At 42.3% G+C, this 22543-nt stretch overlaps 2 protein-coding genes across 2 annotated transcripts in view; one reads left to right on the top strand and one right to left on the bottom strand.

Moving 5' to 3' along the window:
- Window positions 1-3490, bottom strand: part of LOC135498809 (dynein axonemal heavy chain 6-like) — a 117573-nt gene extending 114083 nt beyond the window's left edge. The window contains exons 1-3 of the mRNA XM_064789269.1: window positions 3373-3490; window positions 2465-2706; window positions 1813-2022 (exon numbers count right to left, since the gene is read on the bottom strand). Of these exons, the coding sequence (XP_064645339.1) occupies window positions 1813-2022; window positions 2465-2692 (438 nt within the window). The 5' untranslated portion in view covers window positions 2693-2706; window positions 3373-3490. The remainder of the gene's footprint in view (window positions 1-1812; window positions 2023-2464; window positions 2707-3372) is intronic.
- A 271-nt stretch (window positions 3491-3761) lies between these two features.
- The window catches only part of LOC135498819 (tropomodulin-like), a 33308-nt gene continuing 14526 nt past the window's right edge, over window positions 3762-22543 (top strand). The window contains exons 1-4 of the mRNA XM_064789284.1: window positions 3762-3911; window positions 13752-13894; window positions 14605-14758; window positions 15850-15966. Of these exons, the coding sequence (XP_064645354.1) occupies window positions 13775-13894; window positions 14605-14758; window positions 15850-15966 (391 nt within the window). The 5' untranslated portion in view covers window positions 3762-3911; window positions 13752-13774. The remainder of the gene's footprint in view (window positions 3912-13751; window positions 13895-14604; window positions 14759-15849; window positions 15967-22543) is intronic.

Here is a 22543-nt window from a genome sequence, read left to right as displayed (position 1 = left end):
AGGTGGGGTGGTGTTGTGTATGTGCCGGTCACCGATCCAAAGGTTGACCGCGCTCAACGTTGCTTAACTTCCACTCTGGGGCCAACCACTGGGCCATAAAGGAATTCCCTCATGGTCGGCGGGTTAAGCCGTGCCATATACCTGGGGGTACTATACACTGCGCTCAACGTTGCTTAACTTCCACTCTGGGGCTAATGCGCCAAGCACTGGGCCATAAAGGAATTCCCTCATGGTCGGCGGGTTAAGCCGTGCCACAAGGAGGATACCGCGGTGACGTCACGGCTTTTCCAAGATGGCGCTGCATATTGTAAACAAACTCGATCCACGGCCAAGGGAAAATCAAGTCATCAAAAAAGTTAGATTTTTCGCATCAAGTCAGAGTTATTAGTACTTTTCTGCTATGAAATAAGTCTTCAGACAATAAACTATCATTTGAATAATGAAAAGTGCTGTTTTGATGGGGAAAAATAGGGTTTTTTAAACCAAATAGCCGGCACCGATCTTCCAAAATTAGCGATGGTTTCAAAACAGTCTCCCAGATATGGGGCAATCTCTTCATTATCATAGTGGGATTTGGAGGCATGTTTACAGATTTTACAAGTTCGAGACCTGTAATACCTAAAACTCGCATAGATCCCCATAGATCCCCTCTATTTGTCGAGTTAGCGCCCCTGTAAGATCATGCATTTTCGGACACTAGAACGAAATCTTCCTGCGGATATCGCGGTTTCGGTGATGATTTAAGGAGAAATTGACTGTTCTTAGAGTTGTATGGGACAGAAATGAGTTCATACTTCATGAATACATGAATATATTATGATATGGGCGGGCTTCTAAGTCAAAACAATAACAAACTCAACTGCATCTCTACTGTATATTGCGTAGTGTATTGCTTAGTGTATTTCGTAGTGTATTTTAGCGGAGACATTATTTCCGCACTTTGGCCACGCCAAACGTCTTTTTTATTCGTGGAAGTTAATCTGCTCTGTAAATTTTATTTTACACAGGAAGAATCCATACTAGGTATTGCAATATTTCATGTCTATTGGTGTTTTTGTGTACAGGAGAGCACCAGACAGTGAGACGTGGAGACGTGTTCAGTGCTGGTGCTGTCAGTAGACTGAATCTGATTGGCCATAGCGATCACTAATATGGGTCGGGATCACGTGATGTGACGTCACCGCGGTATCCTCCTTGGCCGTGCCATATACCTGGGGGTACTATACACTGCGCTCAACGTTGCTTAACTTCCACTCTGGGGCTAATGCGCCAAGCACTGGGCCATAAAGGAATTCCCTCATGGTCGGCGGGTTAAGCCGTGCCATATACCTGGGGGTACTATACACTGCGCTCAACGTTGCTTAACTTCCACTCTGGGGCTAATGCGCCAAGCACTGGGCCATAAAGGAATTCCCTCATGGTCGGCGGGTTAAGCCGTGCCATATACCTGGGGGTACTATACACTGCGCTCAACGTTGCTTAACTTCCACTCTGGGGCTAATGCGCCAAGCACTGGGCCATAAAGGAATTCCCTCATTGCCGGCGGGTTAAGCCGTGCCATATACCTGGGGCCCAGATGTACAGTACCGAGTCTGAACACATGTATACAGCAGAACCTCCCTTAGCAGACACCTCTCTAATAAGGACACCCTCTCTATTAAGGACACTAGTTTCGGTCCCAAATTGGTTGCTGCCATTCAATTGGACCTCTCTAATCAGGACACCTCTCTATTAAGGACATAACTTTTCAGTCCGAGGGTGTCCTCAATAGGGAGGTACTACTGTACATTGTATTCTGGAACGTCAGCGAACCTGTTTCTGTTTAAGATCCTCCGGCAACTCTGGAAGTGGTGTTGCACTTGTAGGGCGGTCAAGTGGTTCGACGGAGCTGGGCCTCTTGACCTTCTTCGTGATTGGCTCATTGTCTTCTATTTTGAGAACGCCTTCTGCCTCCAGTTTCTTTTTGGCCATGCGGTGAATGTATACCGGTTGGTTGCGGCCCTGGTAGGACTGAAGAACGGGCTGAAAGAGAGAAGAACAATAAAATATAATTTTTCGTAGCATAATACAGTAGAACCTCTCTTCGCGGACACCTCTCTTATAAGGACACCATCTCTATTAAGGACACTAGTTTTGGTCACAAATTGGTTGTTGCCATTCAATTTGACCTCTCTAATCAGGACACCTCTCTATTAAGGACAGTATTTTTCAGTACCGAGGGTGTCCTAGATAGAGAGGTTCTACTGTACTGTACAATGAAGTTTAAAGAGCAATACATCTAAGATAGATTTCTAGGAAAGGTCTGTTAAAATACAAATAAATAATGTGCTCTATCGTCAATTGTTTATCATACCTCTGGTGGAGGCCCCGATTGGTTAATAAAAATAATAGCAAAATGCAAATGAGGTCATCTACACAGGTACACGTTACAGGACCATGAGGGTTCTATATGCCAACGACTCACCAGAGGTTCGAGTTTCGGGGCACTAGGAATAGCACTCCGTTTGATCTGAGCCTTGGTAGGGCGGGTGAATCTCATTGCTCTCGTGTTGAAACTGGCCTGTCTCGGCGCAGTGGAGTAGAGCCTCTTTGTGAGGACGTCATGATCCATGCCTGGAAGGTCATCATCATCTTCTTCCATTGGTTCCATACCGAGGCCACTGGCCGGCGTTGCAGCTTTACTGGTCGTCATTATGAACGAGATTGCTGAAAAAAGGATGTAACTAAATTGGTCAATGAATTTCTTAAAATAACTTAGTCCTGCGTAAATATGTCATGACGTTGATTCCCAATACAATTTTTGGGATGATATGCACGCTTTTAGAGCTGCCTATCTTCTTGAATTTCAAGAAATGTAATGCCTATTGTCAATGACACTGCCAAAGTGTCACAGTTGACTGACAAAAAGTCAGTGTTGGGTGACTGGCTTCGTCACCTCAGACCGTCCTTAACGACTTGACTAAGACTGTCTCCGACATGAGTAGACGACAAAGGAATGCATGATGATCTTGATGATATGATATGGGCAGTCTCCGAGTCCGGGTGAAAATGAGTAAAACTAAGTCATTTATTTACATTGATTGTCAGCTTAGCCCTCGATACCAACAATGGCAACATTGCCACTATTGGCACTTTATTAACAGTAGGTCGACTCCAGGTTCGCATCTGCGACAGAGGTCATTAATTATGTCACACATTGGCATACATGGCATAATACATGGCATAATACATAGGCCTATGCACTGCTCTGTACTGTCACCACTGACACAGCCATCAGTGCAATTTTTTTGTTATGATTTTCTAGGCGGCGTTTTATAAACGAAAAACTCGAGTACAGTGGGATTTCAAAAGATGGACATCTTATTTCCTTACCAACGAATCAAACTACTGCGTCTATTTAACTTTATCGGGTTCAGAAAAAGAGTATTTCGGATATTTGTGGGCCAACAGGTGCCCGTTTCAATTTTCCTGAGCGGCCATATTGTTACAATCTCCAAGCAACAGCCGAAAACAAACGGAAAGACCCGAACTTTACCGAATGATAAAGGTTATGCAATCCCAACTTTCAAAGCTGTTTTACTTCTTAACCCCCCTTTAAAACTGGTGTAAATGGAGCTTGAGTAGATTCTCTTTTCATGAATTGCCGTGTATTTCGATGATTCAGGCTTGAATGCAGCTATAATGCAACTTTTAAAAGAGATAATTTACAGAGGGAATGTAATGGAACAGCTACCAATTTCCCGCAAAATCTCGTGCACCTGCGCGATTTCCAGAGAAGTGGACATTCTAGTAAACAATCACTAGGGGGTGTGGACCGTCCTTCTTTTAAACTTACTGTTTTCTGCTCAAAGGAAGGATTTGTTTTCGCAATTTATTGTTGCTTTCGAATTTCGATACATTCAAGCTCATAGGTATGTACGATCGGTTTTCGAAATCCCCGTACTTTCTTTGTATTTCAGCAAAATTCCAGCACTTGGAAATGGCATCGCCCTGGATTTTTTCCCTGTGTATATTCCCTGTACATTTTGTACAGTGTACATTTGTACGCTGTCTGCTAATGTATTTTCATTGGAGGTTGGATCCGATCACTCATTTTCTTGACTCATCACCTGTCTGATGGTCGTGGAGTCCTGAAATTTTTGCTAAATATGTCAACCAGTATCTGGTGTGATACCCTATGTGGCACGCAGAAAGTGCACACCAGTAACATTTAAAACAGGAAAAATTAAGTGAAAAATTAAAAAAATAGACAAATTCGAAGAAGACAAATCAGTCCCAAAACAAATCACATGGGTTCATGCCCATTTCGCCTTGTCTTTTTTCGCCTTTTCCCATTTTGCCTTTAAAAAATATACATTTCGCCTTCTCCTATTTCGCCTTTTCCAATTTTGCCTCTTCCCAATCCGCCTTATTCTATCTCGCCTTTGTCTTTTTTCGCCTTTTCATTTTTCGCCTTGTGCTATTTTGCCTCTGTTTTATCTTGCCTTATCACAAGTTGCCTTATCCATTCTTGCCTTCGTCTCAGTTTGCCATTGTCTTAATCTGCCTTCTCCTATTTCACCTTGTCCTAATTTACCTTTGTCCTAATTCGCCTTCATCCTATCTCACCTTTACCCGCCCCGCCTTTGTATTATTTCGCCTTCTTCCCATTTCGCCTTCTTCCTACTTTGCAACAAACTTGGTCTCTTTACCCATGTTTGTTGAGTCAATCTTTCATATGAAAGTGTCTTCAACAGTGTTGAAGGGCTTCTAGGGTCCATTCGGGGGTACCCCCAACCAAAACCCGGTGGACATTGCCAAAATTAAAAGTGTAGATAACTTCTCAGCCATTATAGTCATATTACATTACATACCATATTACAAAAGACTTTTGTCTCTTTTACCCATGTTTGTGGGGCCAGTCTTTCATATAAGAGTGTTTCCACGAATTATGTGTTGGTACCCTACCCAAGGCTGTTGCTTAATTACCAATATTTTCAAATCTTCATAACTTCTGAACCATGTACATGAAAGCTTACATGTATCTCCAAAACCAACTTAGTATTCTTTACCCATGATTGTCAAATCTTAGAGTTTTCCAAGTCTTTCATGGAAATATTTTGGCATAGTGTTTTGGCATTATTTGATGAGTAAGACTTGTGACCTGGTACTATATAGGAGGGATGGGGGTGCTAAGTATTTTATTGATCATTCAAAGTGTGAGTGCTTCTGAAGTTCTTTATTATGGACTATGGTCAATAGGCCTACTCAAATCTAGCAATCTGGAAGATGTAGTCCTTTGATCATTGGGGAATTATGAGGCCTTCTCACAGAACGAGTTAGCTCTCAAGAACGTCCCACGCAGTGTTCCCTTTAGATGGTTTTGGTATGTTTGATGTTCTTCATTCACAGCAATGCTATAACTTAGCATGAGATAATACAAGTCCCAAAGTTTTTTTGAACAGAATCATTAAACTACTCAAAACACTGCCCCCCCCCCCCCCCTGCGAATAATAGACCCCTTGCTTAACGAAGGCGGATTGATAAAAGGCGAGGTGAGATATGGCGAAACGGGAGAAGGCAAAATGGGAAGAAGGCGAATTGACACAAAGGTCAATCAAGAAAAGGCAAGATGAGATAAGGCAGGATGGAACCAAGGCAGAATAGGACAAAGGCGAAATAAGAAAAGGCAAACTAGGATGAGGCAAGATGACTGGAAGGCGAGTAAGGAAGAAGGCCAATTGGAACAAAGGCGAGATAAGACGATGGCGAAATCGTAGAAGGCGAATTGAGAAAAGGCAAGTTAGGAGAAGGCTAAATGGGAGAAGGCAAAATTGGATAAGGCGAATAAGGTTAAGGCGAAATGGGCAGATACCATCACATGCGCACACTCAGAACACCTCAGAAGGCCTAAGCCGACTTCGGACAATGCCTAGAGACACGGCGATCCTTTGTTCAAGGTGAAACGCCTGACTGCGAAAATTATTTTGTATCAAGTCCTACATCATGGAAGTTGTGGATTCAATACACTCATTGACTTGTTTGGAATCTTACCAAAAGCCGAATGGCTAATTTTTTGCCCATTTGTGAAACCTAATTAGTGCGGGTATGAATGTAGAATACAGCAGAACCTCTCTTAGCAGGCACCTCTCTATCAAGGACACCTCTCTATTAAGGACACTAGTTTTGGTCCCAAATTGGTTTTTTCCATTCAATTTGACCTCTCTAATCAAGGCACCTCGCTATTAAGGACAGCACTTGTCAGTCTCGAAGATGTCCTTAATAGAGAGGTTCCACTGTATAACCAGTAATAGCAGGTGTTATTGTTTACAGTTTACCACCATTCCATACTGGTACATTTAGGCTATATGTTGCATTTTTGCTTCCATATCTGCTTGTCATTCAGCAGGTTGTCTTTTTGTCCGAGTCTTCAGTGTTGACAAATAGCAGAACAAACGGCCATGGCCAGATTGCTCACACTCACACTGATCTGGGCGCATTCATGAGGCCAAGTCACTGATCGCCCAATGCACTCCCAAACCGTCGGGAACAAGTGCACCAAAAGAGTTGTTCCTTTTTCAAATTTTGGTTCGTGTAGCCCGGTGCACCTTCAAGCAATTTGATTTTGTTATTGTGCAGTTAACCAGAACCTATTTCAAGTTCAGAACCCCATGTGGTTTTATTTGAATAATGAAATACAGCAGAACCCTTCTATGAGGGCCACCCTTGAGACTGAAAAATTTTGTCCTGAATAGAGGTGTCCTGATAAGAGAGGTTAAATTGAAGGGAAACAACCATGATTTGGGTGCAAAACTATTGTCCTTAATATTAGAGTGTCCTTAATAGAGAGGTGTCCACTAAGGGAGGTTCCACTGTCCTGATGAGACCCCAAATTTATGAATTTTATCATCTCCCGTGATTGTTTGCTGACAATTCTTTTACCTGTCAATGAATTGTGACCTAATTCTTTGATATCGAATTGTCTGAATCAAATCCCAATGACCTCAATTTGTTGACGGTCTATGGTGTTATCTTCTACTTCCTGTCAATGTGTTTTGGAGATAACAGGAGTATAACAAGGCCAGGACTAAGAGTGATAAATTGTAAACAGCAGGTTATTGGATTTGTAGTTGTCCATTAGCACCTTGGCTCGTCCAGGGCTGATCAGTTCTAAGAACCTCTCTATTAAGGACACGCTTGGGACTGGTGTGTAGGCTATGCAATGTCCCTTACGAGGTGTCCTGATTACAGAGGTCAAATTGATGGCAATGACGAATTTGGGACTAATCATTGGTTTCCTTAAGAGAGGGTGTCCTGCTAAGAGAGGTGTCCACTAACAGAGGTTCCACTGTAAGGGCTGGGCCTGGGCTTTCTTGCTGGAGCTGGCTGGAGTGATGTAATTCATTTAATTCAGGTCGGACTGCTCGCTGAGTGATCGATCACTCCTGCCAACAAATATTCTACCGGAACTGACAGGCTACAATTAGTGGCTTGTCCACTCAGCACATCACATACCTAAGCTGGGTTACGTGCATTTTTCCTCCAGGTCGGCTTAATTAAACTTTAAATCATAGTTGCCCTCCCATATTAATATGATCATATTCAAAAATCTAATTTGGGGATCAATTATATAGAGGCAGACCATTTTCTAATTCCGTGAGGTCTTGACGCAGTCTGGGAAAAATCCTGAAATAATCTGCATGTAAAAGATTTCTCACCACTTTGAAAGGCCTGTCCACTTTGAAGTGGATTTAGCTCCATTATTTGAAGATTAATTGGAGGTAAACCATTTTGTAGACAAAGGGTCCAAATTGTGATCGACCCCAGGGCGGCGTGGGTTAATTATGGTGTACAGTATCAGTATTAGTATTAGAAGACCCCTTGCAAAGAATAATTGTTTACTTCAAATGGATTTTAAAATTGTACACCTGTCATCCACCCCGAGGAGCGCTAGCAAACTCAGCCCCTTTGAACTACTGAACTTAAACGCCTTCCTGTCCTCAGTTCAATGTCCTGCAAACGCCCTGCAAACAAACAATTTGAATAATTGCTGTGACCCGCAATGGTGATCACATGCAATAAAAATCACTGGTTTGCGGTGGTCATCGTAGGTGCCTGCGATAAGAATCGGTGATTGAATCAACCTGGATACTCACCTGGCTGTGAATCAAAGATTCAAACCGACTTGTAGCGATTCCAAGTTTAACCGCAGAAAAGAGATCTTTTCATTGCACATGGCAGCTAGTATTATGATCGCAGGTCGCTGTGACAAAACTTGTTTGTTTGCGTGTTGCTGTATTTTCAGCGAGTCTGCATTGTGTCATGTTTTTGAGTCGGTTGAGGCTGTTTTGTAAGCAATGACGGATGGAAACCGACTACTAAACGTTTATTTTAAAGATGAAATTTGGAGGCAATGCGGCGAACTCCTCCCCCAGATGAAAATAGTTCTTCTGCCGTGGCATATAGATATCGATCTTGATGGCCTAGTGGTTGAGGTGTCCGTCTCGTGAACGGAAGGTTGTAGGTTTGAGGCCCGCTGGTAACCTCTTTCCTATGCGGCCGGTTGGTAAGCTGCCAGCTAGTTGAATATAGGGTACAAACAGCCTTCTCGCCAGGCGCCTGGCATTAGAGAAAGGAGAAGAGTGTCTCATCAGCCAAAAGCTGGCTGGCCCTTCCATTACGGTTGACACTATAATAAACAAAGTTTACGTTCATAGAAGCAATTTTGATATGATCCCCAATTCATGATACTTCTATACCATCGGTGGATCAGTCCATTAAAAAATCAACAAGCGTCCTCTAAAGTCTGTGGCATCACATGAAAAGGGGCCGACATACATTGGATAAAATTGCGATTTGATCATTGGCAACGTAAAACAGCAGCTGTGTTCCTATGAAAAGCCTATCAAGTATTAAGCTGTGTGTGAGCCCTATGGCCTATCTGTATTCATGAGTCCAGGGTCTCATGAAAAATAGGCCTTTATGATTACAATGCAGTGACTCGATGACTATTGTTAATGTATCTCATTTGCAGTAGACATTTTATTCGAATCGTGTCCGAAATCCCGAAATAAACCATGGGGGGGGGAATAATTGTTATCTGTTCACATTCTTTCCTGATTTAGTGATGACCACCAGGTTTCCGCCAGGATTAAATTTGAGGGGGAGCAAAAAAAAAATTTTTTTTTCTTAAAAAGGGTATATGACCCCTCCTGAGACGTTTTTTGGCCCTAAAACCGCTCTAACTGGCTCCCAAATGCTCTTATTTAACATATCAAATCATGAAAATTACTCATTTGACAGTAAAACAAACTTTAGTGCTCAAAATTTTAGGGGGGATGAATCCCCCCATCCCCCTCTGGCGGAAACCCTGAGTGATGACCACCAGGATCTCATAGACAGCCTTGACAGCAGAGATACACATGATCTACATTTGAAGAGTATCATCACAAATCGAGATGCATGTGAGCCGTAAATGGTGTCCTCCCAGAGTGCCAACTGCCCTCAAGGGTTAAACGTTACACAGCCCTTCTCGTTGCCCCCATACATTTTTAGCTCACCTCTTAGCAGAGGTGAGCTTATCCCATACCGTGGCGTCCGTCGTCCGTCGTCGTCGTCGTCGTCGTCGTCGTCGTCGTCGTCGTCGTCGTCGTCGTCGTCGTCGTCGTCGTCGTCGTCGTCGTCGTCGTCGTCGTCGTCCGTCGTCCGTTAGCAGGGCACGTTTCGTAACTGTTAGAGCTATTGAGTTGAAACTTGGTACCCATGTACCCTTATGTAATGACACCTTGGAGACCAAGTTTCGGTCCGATTCGTTTCATGGTTTGGCCACCAGGGGGCCAAACGTTAAAAGTGAAAATATGCAATATCTCCCTTAATAGTAGTCGGGAAGTTTTGAAAAAAATATGGTAGGTACTTCTAGCAAAGGTGCATCATATATCCTCCGGGTTTTTGATTTGACCTCCTTTTCAAGGTCACAGAGGTCAAATGGTGTAAATTGGCCGTTAGGATGTAACGATGGCACGTTTCTAAACTGCAATGACTATTGATACCAAATTTGGTACACATTTACCCCTTAGTCAGGTGATCTCAGGGACCAAAGTTTGGTCCAATATGATTCACCACTTGACCACCAGGGAGCAAAATCCAAAAACCTTAAAAATGTGATTATTCCTTAACTTCTTGCCCGATTGCCACCAATTTGATATCATGGGTACATCTAACAACCATACAGTATATGTCACACAGGTTTTTAATTTGACCTTCTTGTCAAGGTCACAGAGGTCAAATGGCATAAATTCGCCGTCAGGCCGTAACTATGGCACGTTTCTTAACTGCAATGACTATTGATCACAAATTAAGTACACATGTACCCCCTGGTCAGGTGATCTCAGGTACCGAAGTTTGGTGCGATCTGATTTGCTGTTTGGCCTCCAGGGAGGGGGCCAAATCCTAAATTCTTCAAAATGCCATTATTCCTAGTAATGACTTGCCCGATTGGCACCAATTTTATATCATAGGTACATCTAATTCTAACAACCATTCAATGTGTCACCCGGGTCTTCTTTGATTTGACCTACTTTTCAAGGTCACAGAGGTCGAATGTACTGTAAATTGGCCATTTTGGGGAAATTGTAATTGCTTGGACCTACATCAAACCTAACCTTACATGACACAATACCATGCTCTTTATCCATCTTTCCTCCACATGAGGTGAGCACAATGGCCCTGGCCATTTCATGTTTTATGTAGTCACTACTCAGGCTGGTTGCCAATTAATATCAAATTCTTGTGGCAACGAGTACATTCCCAGTTACTCAAAGCTAGCGAAATTCAAGACGGGTATTGATCTACCTTCGTCTATCATGTCCGTCTGGCGCAGGGCATCTTGTATCTTCTGTACGAACACTTTGGCGGTATTGATCTCGTCGACTGGCGTACAGCATGTTTTTCTCGTCATCGGATTAGGCTAATCTAAAACACCGACATGGTATTGTCATATTTACGAGGAACTCGGAGTTGCCACCTGCTGCGGGTAACACAAGGAGCCTCATACTCTACCACGCCATAGGCCCGGGTTCGATCCCGGGGAGAACCCAGGATTGTATTTCTGGATGAACTGGCGTGGCTTTCAAGGAGCTGAAATTCCTGGCTCTTCACAACAAGTTTGAGGCTTTTAGTTGAGGAGCCTCATAGCCTGGTGGTTAACACCGCTGGCTACCACGCAATAGGGCCCGGGTTCGATCCCCGGGAGAACCCAGGATTGTATTTCTGGATGAACTGGCGTGGCTTTCAAGGAACTGAAATTCCTGGCTCTTCACAGCAAGTTTGAGGCTCTTAGTCGAGGAGCCTCATAGCCTGGTGGTTAAAACCACTGGCTACCACGCAATAGGCCCGGGTTCGATCCCCGGGAGAACCCAGGATTGTATTTCTGGATGAACCGGCGTGGCTTTCAAGGAACTCAAATTCCTGGCTCTTCACAGTCCTTTGAATGAGATATTAAACCGAGGTTCCTTGAATCTGGTGTCTATGCCAGGGCAGGTTTAAGACCCCACCAAGTGAGAAACATGAATAGCTTGCGTGGACTCTGCAGAGAAGGTAGGGTAGAATTGTAAGTTAATCATCTGTTTAGAATGTTGATGTGAGTGAGGGGGGAGCAATCAAGATATCATTGGAAGTAAGGCTCTGAATCATACATATTGACTTATTGTATGCACTGTGCAAGAAATGTTACCTGTGTGTGTGCGTAGGTAGTCTGGAGAAGATTTTTTTTAAGTAACAAAATATAATTTCATTAGCTAACACAAAAGTTCAAAAGTTGGCTAGTGATGTCATTCTGTTTGGTAAATTGTAAAATGGAGGTCAGTTTGATACTAATCACAAGTATCTGCAATCACTGATTCGTGTCGTAGACACCTGCGATAACTACTGCAAACAAGTGATTTTGTCGCATGCAATCGTAATTGCAGGTCACAGCATTTAAAATTGCTCGTTTGCAGAGCGCTTTAGTTTCATATAACCCGTGTTCCTTACAGTTTATCGCGTTAGTATGTTGTCTTTCCAATGAGTGTGCCTCCCCTTTAGGCCAATGTCGCGTACGTCATTTAGGCTGCGGTATATTTTCGTAAACATCTCTGACGTATATACATCCCCTTGTCAATCATCTTTAGAAAAATCTGTTGATCTGTTGGTTGTGTTCCATCATCTGATTCATCCTTCCTGGTACTGATTGCATCAGCATTCGATCAGACTGTTTCTCGCAACCCGGTACCGGGAACCTATCGTAGCTCAAGGTATCTGGTGGATTCTCGTCCAACACCTGTTGAGCAGTCAGTGAATTAAGTCTAGCGTTTCTATTCTACCTTCACTCTCCCAACAGGTAGGTGCGTTTACGAAATGTTGCATCAAAATAAAGCCTGCATCATCTTGGCTTACATCTCGGGAAAGAGGGAAGCTATGTACTTGAGGTTGGTCTAGTGAGATGCTGACGAGGTTGACGTTTGTTGCCCCAATCATCGTTCGACCATAATGACCTGTCGGTACAAGCCGTCAGCGATTACAGATTTCATCGGGACATGATATCGGAGAAGTCCCGAATATGACTGATGTGAACCAAACTAAAACTTATTATAGTGGTCTAACACTTCACAAATTATCCAGTATCCTTTATTTAGTGTTCTCCACAAGGCCCACCGAACTTGCTCTAGAAGTTTGTAAAGGGGTTCTAGGGGGGCCATCCTGCCTTAAATAGCCATTTTGTATTGTACCCTGGGGAAACTTCCTGAATATCAGTGGTACGACCCAACCTTGTGGAGAACCCTTGGCTTATTTTGATGCACTGAACATCTGGCAACGTTGGGAACTTTTTCGCCAGATCTTCGTGATTCATACCTGGATGAGCCCAACACATACTCTGCTACAAGTATATTTTGCTACCTTTGTGCTTTTTAACCCCTTGTTTCGATGCTGCAGACCTGTTTAAGGATGTTCGTTGTTTTATCTTGCATCATTTTGACGAAAATTCATGTCTTAACTAAACCTTTCTCTATGAATTGAGGCATTTGTGACCAGCCACGCAAAAAGGTACCTCCGCGCTGGACAATGAAAGTTTCCTGGAGAGAAAGGTCACCCACTTTATTGATCTGACCAAGGCGAGCTTATTTTTGATCTACCCCATATGTGACACGCTCTACCAAAACTAGGCGCTTGTCGCATCTGAACTTGACAGGTTGATACGGACTTGTTGTTCATTTCCCTATTGTCGACCTTTTGTGAAATGTGACAAATCAGTTTGTAATAGATTTCACGAAAGGTCGACAATAGGGAAATGAACAACAAGTCCGTATCAACCTGTCAAGTTCAGATGCGACAAGCGCCTAGTTTTGGTAGAGCGAGTCACATATATTGTATCTCTTCCATGTTTTTTTTAATGAATTTAGTGAAATGTCTTTAGTCTCCAGTATCTGGCTCTCAAATTTATACGCTTGCCCTCTCCTATTTTGCAGGCTGACATCACTACCGTATCAGAATGACTACTTTAGTCTCCAGTATCTGGCTCTCAAATTTATACGCTTGCTCTCTCCTATTTTGCATGCTGACCTCACTACCGTATCAGAATGACTACCAATTTGTCTGTCTCCAGTATCTGGCTCTCAAATTTATACTCTTGCCCTCTCCTATTTTGCAGGCTAACCTCACTACCGTATCAGAATGACTACTTTAGTCTCCAGTATCTGGCTCTCAAATTTATACTCTTGCCCTCTCCTATTTTGCAGGCTGACCTCACTACCGCAGCAGAATGACGACCAATTTGTTTGGTAAAGATTTGAAACAGTATGACGATATTGACGTCGACGCCATTTTAGAAACACTTACCAAAGAGGAGTTGGACGAACTCAACAGCGAATTGGACCCTGATGTGAGTACCGTGGAACCTCCTTTAACAGACACCTCTCTATTAAGGACAACCTCTCTATTAAGGACACTAGTTTTTATCCCAAATTGGTTGCTTCCATTCAATTTGACCTCTCTAATTAGGACGCCTCTCTATTATGGACAGCACTTGTCAGTCCCGAGGGTGTCCTTAATAGAGAGGTTCTACTAATCCACCGAGAGTCTGCTTTTGACACATTTTATACCTACCCCACGGGTTACAGTTGTCTCTCACCAAAACCTCTGTATCAAAAATTGGATCATTGTAACCAAGGTGTTTTCCATATTTAGGTTAAAGTGATACTATGATGTGATTTACAACTTTGCGGAAATACGTCCGTTTTTATTTGTTGATCACAAATGTACGGCTCAAATTTTCCATTTTTGATGAGGTTTATTATAAAATCACTGTTTTAATCGAATGTTAACCACCGCGACCGCGAAAATGTTCATGTTGTGACGTACGTCATCAACGAAAACGTCGTCGGCGTAGCGCAATTTCAACGGCATCGAAGCGAGCCGTCCGGGCGGGATTAAAACCATCAATTTCTAGAAACCTTCGATTCGAAAACTTTACCGATTTATGAGAAAGTGACGTAGTCATTTGTCAAAAACAGCTCCAACATTATATGGTGAAATTTGACACGAGTTACCCTTTAAGTAACTCAACAATTGATTTTTGACTAATAATTTCAGAATGCCACACTGCCAGCCAGCGACCGCACCAAGTACAATATCGACAAAGCTCCCACCGGTCCATATGACCGAGAGGCTTTACTGGACTTTATAGAGAAGAAAGCTTTAGAGGATCCGGACTGGGACACAAAACCATACGTTAAAGAAATCAGAGGTGAGACTGGGAGAGTGATATGAATATTTAAAAATTATTAATCCGCATGTTAAATTGAATGGTACCATTTGAAAGTGCTCATCAGAAGCTTCCCAATAAATGGTCATGTCAATAGGTTTACATATGGGACCATCAGAAAGTGCTCATTGAGAGCTTTCTTAAGAATGGTCATGTCAATAGGTTTGCAGATGGTACCATCAGAAAATGTTCATTGAGAACTATCCAATGAATGGTCATGTCAATAGGTTTACAGATGGTACCATCAGAAAGTGCTCATTGAGAGCTTTCCAATGAATGGTCATGTCAATAGGTTTACAGATGGTACCATCAGAAAGTGCTCATTGAGAGCTTTATCAAGAATGGTCATGTCAATAGGTTTACAGATGGTACCATCAGAAAGTGCTCATTGAGAGCTTTCCAATGAATGGTCATGTCAATACGTTTACAGATGGTACCATCAGAAAGTGCTCATTGAGAGCTTTCTTAAGAATGGCCATGTCAATAGGTTTACAGATGGTACCATCAGAAAGTGCTCATTGGGAGCTTTATTAAGAATGGTCATGTCAATAGGTTTACAGATGGTACCATCAGAAAGTGCTCATTGAGAGCTTTCCAATGAATGGTCATGTCAATAGGTTTACAGATGGTACCATCAGAAAGTGCTCATTGAGAGCTTTCCAATGAATGGTCATGTCAATAGGGTTACAAATGGTACCATCAGAAAGTGCTCATTGAGAGCTTTCTTAAGAATAGTCATGTCAATAGGGTTACAAATGGTACCATCAGAAAGTGCTCATTGAGAGCTTTCCAATGAATGGTCTTGTCAATAGGTTTACAGATGGTACCATCAGAAAGGGCTCATTGAGAGCTTTCTTAAGAATAGTCATGTCAATAGGGTTACAAGTGGTACAATCAGAAAGAGCTCATTAAGAGCTTTCCAAAGATTGGTCATGACAATAGGTTTACAGATGGTACCATCAAAAAGTGCTGATGGTGAAGACCATTTGGGGAGTGAGCGCTTTGAGAAACCACGGATTGAGGCTGTACATAAACAACGACCGCTTTTGACGAATTTTTACGGTTCTTTTTAGGAAAAATCTTCAAAGCCAAGGAGCAGCCTAAACTGACCGAGGAGGAGAGCGGTATTTCAACAGAGTTCGATGAAATCTTAAATAATGCTTCCGAGGAGGAATTAGTAGATTTAGCTGGTAGGTATCTGAGCATCAGGAATTTTGATTCAGCCCTCCCCAAGGCGGCGTCTTTGTCAAGTACAGTGGAACCCCTCTTAGCGGACACCTCTCTATTAAGAACAACCTCTCTATTAAGGACAACCTCTCTATTAAGGACAACCTCTCTATTAAGGACAACTGCTCTATTGAGGACACCTCTCTATTGAGGACAACCTCTCTATTGAGGACAACCTCTCTATTAAGGACACCTCTCTATTAAGGACAACCTCTCTATTAAGGACAACCTCTTTATTAAGGACACAAGCTTTGGTCCCAAATTGGTTGCTTCCATTCAATTTGACCTCTCTAATCAGGACATCTCTCTATTAAGGACAGCACTTGTCAGTCCCAAGGGTGTCCTTAATAGAGAGGTTCTACTGTAGGTTACAAAAGAGAGAAGGGGGCAAAACTGACAGAAATGGAGGGCGGGTATTTTAGTAGAGTTTGATGAAATCTTAAATAACGCTTCCGATGAGGAATTACCGGTAGTAGATTTGGCCAGTATCTGTTTGAGTGACAGGCCTTTATAGATACAGTAGAACCTCTCTACTAAGGACACCCTCGGGACTGACAAGTGTTGTCCTTAATAGAGAGGTGTCCTGATTAGAGAGGTCAAATTGAATGGAAAGAACCAATTTGGGACCAAAACTAGTGTCCTTAATAGAGAGGTTGTCCTTAATAGAGAGGTTGTCCTTAGTAGAGAGGTGTCCGCTACGGGAGGTTCTACTGTATTTCCCTTTCTGTGACGTCTTTGTGAAGTAGGTTCCAAGTGAAGAGGGGGAGGGGGTGGGGAGAGCCACAACTGACAGAAGGGGAAGGCGATTTTTCATATGAACTTGATGAAATCTTTCTCCTGAACCAAACATAGTTCGGTCCGTGGGAAGAAAAATTGTAAATATGTCAACAGGTCATTTGTCACAATTAGCAAAAACTATTGGTGTGGCTAATCAGATCATTATTGAGCATAATTCAGTAATGCCTAATGACCCGCTTGTGCAATATAAATCAACATGGGCCTACTTCTGGAATAGGGGGAAAACAGGTCGGGGAACTGTTGGGAGTTGGCCACAGTTAGCTCTACAGTAGAACCTCTCTGTTAAAGATGCAACATCCCATCAGTCTGATGGGGTAGATGACCTACATACAAAGTCCTGCCCACTGATAAGGCCACCTGGTTGCTGAGTGGTTGACATAAATAGCACTAGTGTGTAATTGCCGGGAAATAAGCACATGGCTGTGTTGTAGTGCACATTGTAAATGCATGTGATTTTCAATGATGATGCCAAAGTAAAATCGGTTTTTAACCAAAAGGGGTTAACACAAGGAAATCAACTTGCAATGGATGAAGTACCGGCACATTCTTGCTGTCACCCAGTGATAAACTTTTTCTTCAGAAGTTGGCCTCTGTTTGTAGCCAAACCTGATGACTTCCTGGTGACTTACTTTACTAGACCACTGAACTTGGACCAACTTGCTATACCTCACCATAGAGTGAATTGAGAGATAAAGTTGCATGGTTTGTGTGGAACAGAAAATTCTGGGCTCACAATACATTGACAAAGAATCGGGTACGCCTCGTCACATAATGGATGTAGAGTTTTAGTTGCAGGGTTTATGAAACGGACCTATCTTGGGCAGCATCTGGTTTCTTTTAGTTTTAATGGGGTGTGCAGGGGTAACCTTACTGTCTGTTTGTCAAGTCAAATCAAAAAGTGCTACTCACAGATTGGGCCAGTCCAATGGCAGGGGGTGTTTATAGACATTGTCTTAAAGGGAAAGTCTCCTCATTGCAAATTTCTCCCAGATAATGTCCCAAAACTGATATGACTTTCTCTTTTTCACACGGATTTGCACCTGCCGCCTTGGATTGCGTATATCCATGATTGTTCTTGATGAGGTGTGCTCCCGACCAACATGCTCATTCCAGTCCATCACTGCAAGGTTTGCCCGCATTCCATATATTTTATCCGAAAATACCACACGCTTATCATGATACTGTAGCATCGCATTGTTGTAACTTTCCACATAATATGTGTCCATACAGAATACAAAGTCTTTTGCATTTTTACACACTTCAAGTGATTTCAGTTTCTGTGTGAGGAGATTGATTGCTAATTCACTTTTGATAATTTCTTTTGAAGGAACGTAGTGGGAATCAGTCCTGCATCTTGAAGAAGGGTCACAGTTGTCGTGGATGTTCTTGTAGTGTTCCACAATATTCATAATAGATGACGTAAGCTTGTCTGCATTTTGTCCACAATTTTTCATGCACCAATAAGTATGGGTTCTTATACTAGCAGCCTTATCAGCTAATTCTGGATGCCATAGTTTGTTTTTTTCTCTTTTTAACCCTTTTGTTATTTTCGAGATGGCAGTGGTTACTCCCTTTGAAGCATGCCATGTATCATTGTTAGATATCGTACCTGGCTGATTTTCCCTGATGTATTTGTTGATCGGCTTGTTCAGATCATGACAGTGTTTCTTAACTGGCACACCCTTTTCATGGAAATACTCGTAGATCTTTTTCGTTCCAAACATTTCATGTCGCTGTGGGCAGGGATCATCATCTTTGGTGACATGGACATCAACCAAAACCTTATGTGAGTTGCATCCAATGCATACAACTGAAGCATCTTTGGCATTTCTGCGTGTCCCATGCCTTGCATCACTGAGAATGTTTATTCCTCCATAATCCTCGTCGTATGATTCAATTTCTTCTTGAAGGGCTTCTGTGCAGCTCTCCTGTTTCACCTCCTCGATGACTTGACGATATCCGTATGTTTCAAAGATGGTGTTTAGGTATTCCTCACCTAGGCACCCTATCCCAGCGGCCTTGCAAAATCGGATGTACTGGTTTGGCAAAATACCAGATACGGCATAGCCATGTGCCATTCGGTAATTTGCTAGTCCCTTGTCTGCAAGATAGGGTGTAGAAATCCAATTAAATGAATGGGAGGCAGAACATTTGAAAGTTGTCAACGCAATGTGTCCACTCATTATGTAGTCAATGTCTAATGAATCCTGACAGACCGTCTGGTGCTTGTCCCTAAGTAAGAATAGTTCCTTGATACCATTCACACTTGTGAGAAATAGTTGTTCCCTTGAAGCCTCTAGGTCCGCAAATCTTTTACTGGTGGTTGACTCCACCCAGTCCTTCATGTGATCAGCAGCATCATCACTGTTTTTTGTTATGTTATGGGTTTTGTAGAAGTTACAAACTTCCAGGAGAAATTTATAGTTTGTGGTTTTGTTTGAATTTCCATCTCCAAGATAGGACTTAATTTCTTGCATGAGGTTGTTTAATTCCTCTTTGCCTTCATCCGAATTGGCACAAAAGCTAACATTACCGGTTGGCAGCTTTGGCTTATCCTTCCTAGATTCATTGTAACGTTTCACAGTCTCTGGGTTGTTCTTTTTGTACTTTTTCTTTGGTGGACCAATGTCATCTTCATTTTGCTGTCCATCTGGCATGTTTGGTGTTGGTCTTATAACAGAGTCCGAATCAGCAGTCGAGGTTGAAGGTGTAGGTGATAGTTGATTGCTCATCATGATGGTTACGTGGTATCTGCAGTGGTTTGGACTCCAGATCAAACTGAAACTCATGGGTCACATCTGCTGATTTGTCATACCCCTCTGCAGGCTACTAGATGGTTCAGTCCAAACCTGCCAACCTACTGTTCAAGCATTTTGGCGCGCATTTGGCAGTGTTTGGTAGAAATGGATGCAAAACTTTATACACTGAAACTAACCCGTGATCAGTTTGAACTTTTTGGGATTTTTATGCAGTATCAAGACCTTGATGTTGATACTGCAGTTGTTGAAGTGAAAGATGTGACAGGAGATGGAGAAAGTGTTGCAGTTGGAGATGCCAATGAATGTTTTGATGGTGTAGCTGAAGCTGGTGCTGTAGTCAATGAAGGTGACCAAGCACAAGTCCAAGAAGAAGTCCTTCCTGATGATGATGATGATGATGAAGAGGAGGAGTTCAGAGATGGAGAATGTAGAGTGTGTTTATCTGTACCCTGTGTCACCACACACCCTAAACGTTGGCTGGGAGAAGGGCAACCTGCCAACCCAAGAAAACCTGAGAGAAATAGTGCGATTAGAAAAAAACTCTACAAAAACTATTGGAAGGAACTGAAAGAAAGGAATGTATGGATGGACCGCAGATACCAGAAGAGGAGGTCAGCTTGGATGAAAAGGGCAAGGGATGGTGGTATGGAACCTGTGAGGGTGGAAAGAGAAGTGATGCCAGAATGTGTTCTCAATCATGTTCGTGGATTATATCCAAATCCACCAGGAGTGGAATATATGGGACATCAGTGGTGGTAGCCTAAGATTCTCAGGAGTGGTACTTTTTATTCATACTTTTCTTGATATATATAACCAAATATGCATGGAATAATTATAACTGTAGTTTGAGGATAACGATAATTATGATAGTTTACACTTTATTGACTATAAATAGGATACAAAATGGATTAACCTTCGCCAATTTGCATCTCGGTTACTGTGAGTACATACTTCATTCTGCATACACGTGTTTGTTTATGTTTTGCTACTCTACAGTCATGTGCTTTTGTTTACATGCAGGTGATTGGCTACTGGCCTCCTGTCAATTAGAGGTGGGGGAATTTTGAATTTAGCCAAGTTCTTCCCAAAAAAATACTGAGTTTGCAATACTGTGGGGGTTCATAAAAAATAGTGCTACACATTAGATTCCACATATATTCATAAGGGCCTGTGACAATTTTGGGGTGAATACATGACTTGTATTCATAGAAATTGCAAAATGTATGAGGAGTTCCTCAACTTCTCATAACAGTTGTATGTAATGTATTCATCTGAGCAGCCATCTTGGAAGATCTGGGCCTTTTATACCCCTGTTGCACCTTTAAGGACACCTTCGGGACTGGCAAGTGCTGTCCTTAATAGAGAGGTTGTCCTTTATAGTGAGGTGTCCTGATTAGAGAGGTCAAATTGAATAGAAACTACCAATTTGGGACCAAAGCTAGTGTCATTAATAGAGAGGTGTCCTTAATAGAGAGGTTGTCCTTAATAGAGAGGTTGTCCTTAATAGAGAGGTTGTCCTTAATAGAGAGGTTGTCCTTAATAGAGAGGTTGTCCTTAATAGAGAGGTTGTCCTTAATAGAGAGGTTGTCCTTAATAGAGAGGTTGTCCTTAATAGAGAGGTGTCCTGATTAGAGAGGTCAAATTGAATAGAAACTACCAATTTGGGACCAAAACTAGTGTCCTTAATAGAGAGGTTGTCCTTAATAGAGAGGTTGTCCTTAATAGAGAAGTTGTCCGTAATAGAGAGGTTGTCCTTAATAGAGAGGTGTCCGCTAAGGGAGGTTCCACTGTATTTTGACTAGAATTGAAATCCTGAAGTGGTTAGAACTCCTTCAAAACGAACTTAACCTCTCGACGACCAGGACTTTGAACCGTTCCATACCGGGCCTTTTTTGTATCATTGTGCAACAACGTGCATCTGTCAAAATCTCTGTCTTTGCCGCGACCGCAGCGCCATCTATACGCCTTAGGTTAAGTTAGTGGGTAGCAGATGAGCAGTGGTTAGGGGTAGCAGTAGGGGGTAGCCTTTGAACTGGGTGATAGGCACCTCTGCATTCGCAGTGGCGGGACCAAAGCTATGGAATGAGCTGCCAAATAGTGTTCGTGGCCAGAGTACCCTGGGTCGTTTTAAAACTGCACTATTTTTAAGAATTTTTTTTTTTTTTTTTTTTTTTATTAAATCCCACTTGCACGTTTTCTTTAGTAATGACTTATTCTATCATGTATTAATGTTTTATTGTTTAATTATAAATTGTAAAGCGCTTAGAAGTTTTAACAACGTTAAGTGCTATAAAAATGTTTTTAATAATAATAATAATAATAAAAATAAAAAGTAGCCAAGAGGTTGATGCCAATTTCAAGGGTTGGAGTCGGTTCTTGGCTTTCCAGAGAACAGTGTCCCATCCTCGAAGTCGGCACTCACTTCATGTGGAAGGAGTTCTGATTGCTTTTGGATAAGTTCTTGCTAAAATGATAGTGACTGTGGTCAACCCAAATGAAGAAAAGGTTCTTGGCCGGGAATCAAGATTGTTAAAGAACTTTGTAGGCTAGTGTTATCGAGTGAGTTCACTGGCGAGGAAAGGACAGTGGGCTGATTGAAAATCTCTATTTTCAATTTAGGTCAGGGTTGTCATTTTGTTGCTTTGTTCGGGTTTGTTTATACCTGACCTTAGGTGGGACACTTCAGGCCTGTTGAATTAATTTTATGTTTCCGGAAGTCATGACCCGGCCGATCCCTGGTTCAGAGGTTGTAGTCTATAAGATAGGCAAAAACTTGTTCGGGTCTGTGACGTGAACCTTAGAATAAACATAACACGTCCTTCTTTACAATTGAACAAGGAACCAATGATGTGTCACCTTAAGCCTAAAATAGCCCCCTGGCTTAGAACTGGCCATAATGATAGGTAAAAATTGTTCGGGTCTGTGACGTGAACCTTATGCAAGTATCAATTCGTTTCTTGTACCCCCCCCCCTCCTCAAGGGT

The sequence above is a fragment of the Lineus longissimus genome, chromosome 14, assembly GCF_910592395.1.
Source record: "Lineus longissimus chromosome 14, tnLinLong1.2, whole genome shotgun sequence".
In the NCBI taxonomy this organism is placed as follows: Eukaryota; Metazoa; Nemertea; class Pilidiophora; order Heteronemertea; family Lineidae; genus Lineus; species Lineus longissimus.
The sequence above is the reverse complement of the archived record's forward strand: the minus strand, read 5'-3'. Positions and strand labels throughout refer to the sequence as shown.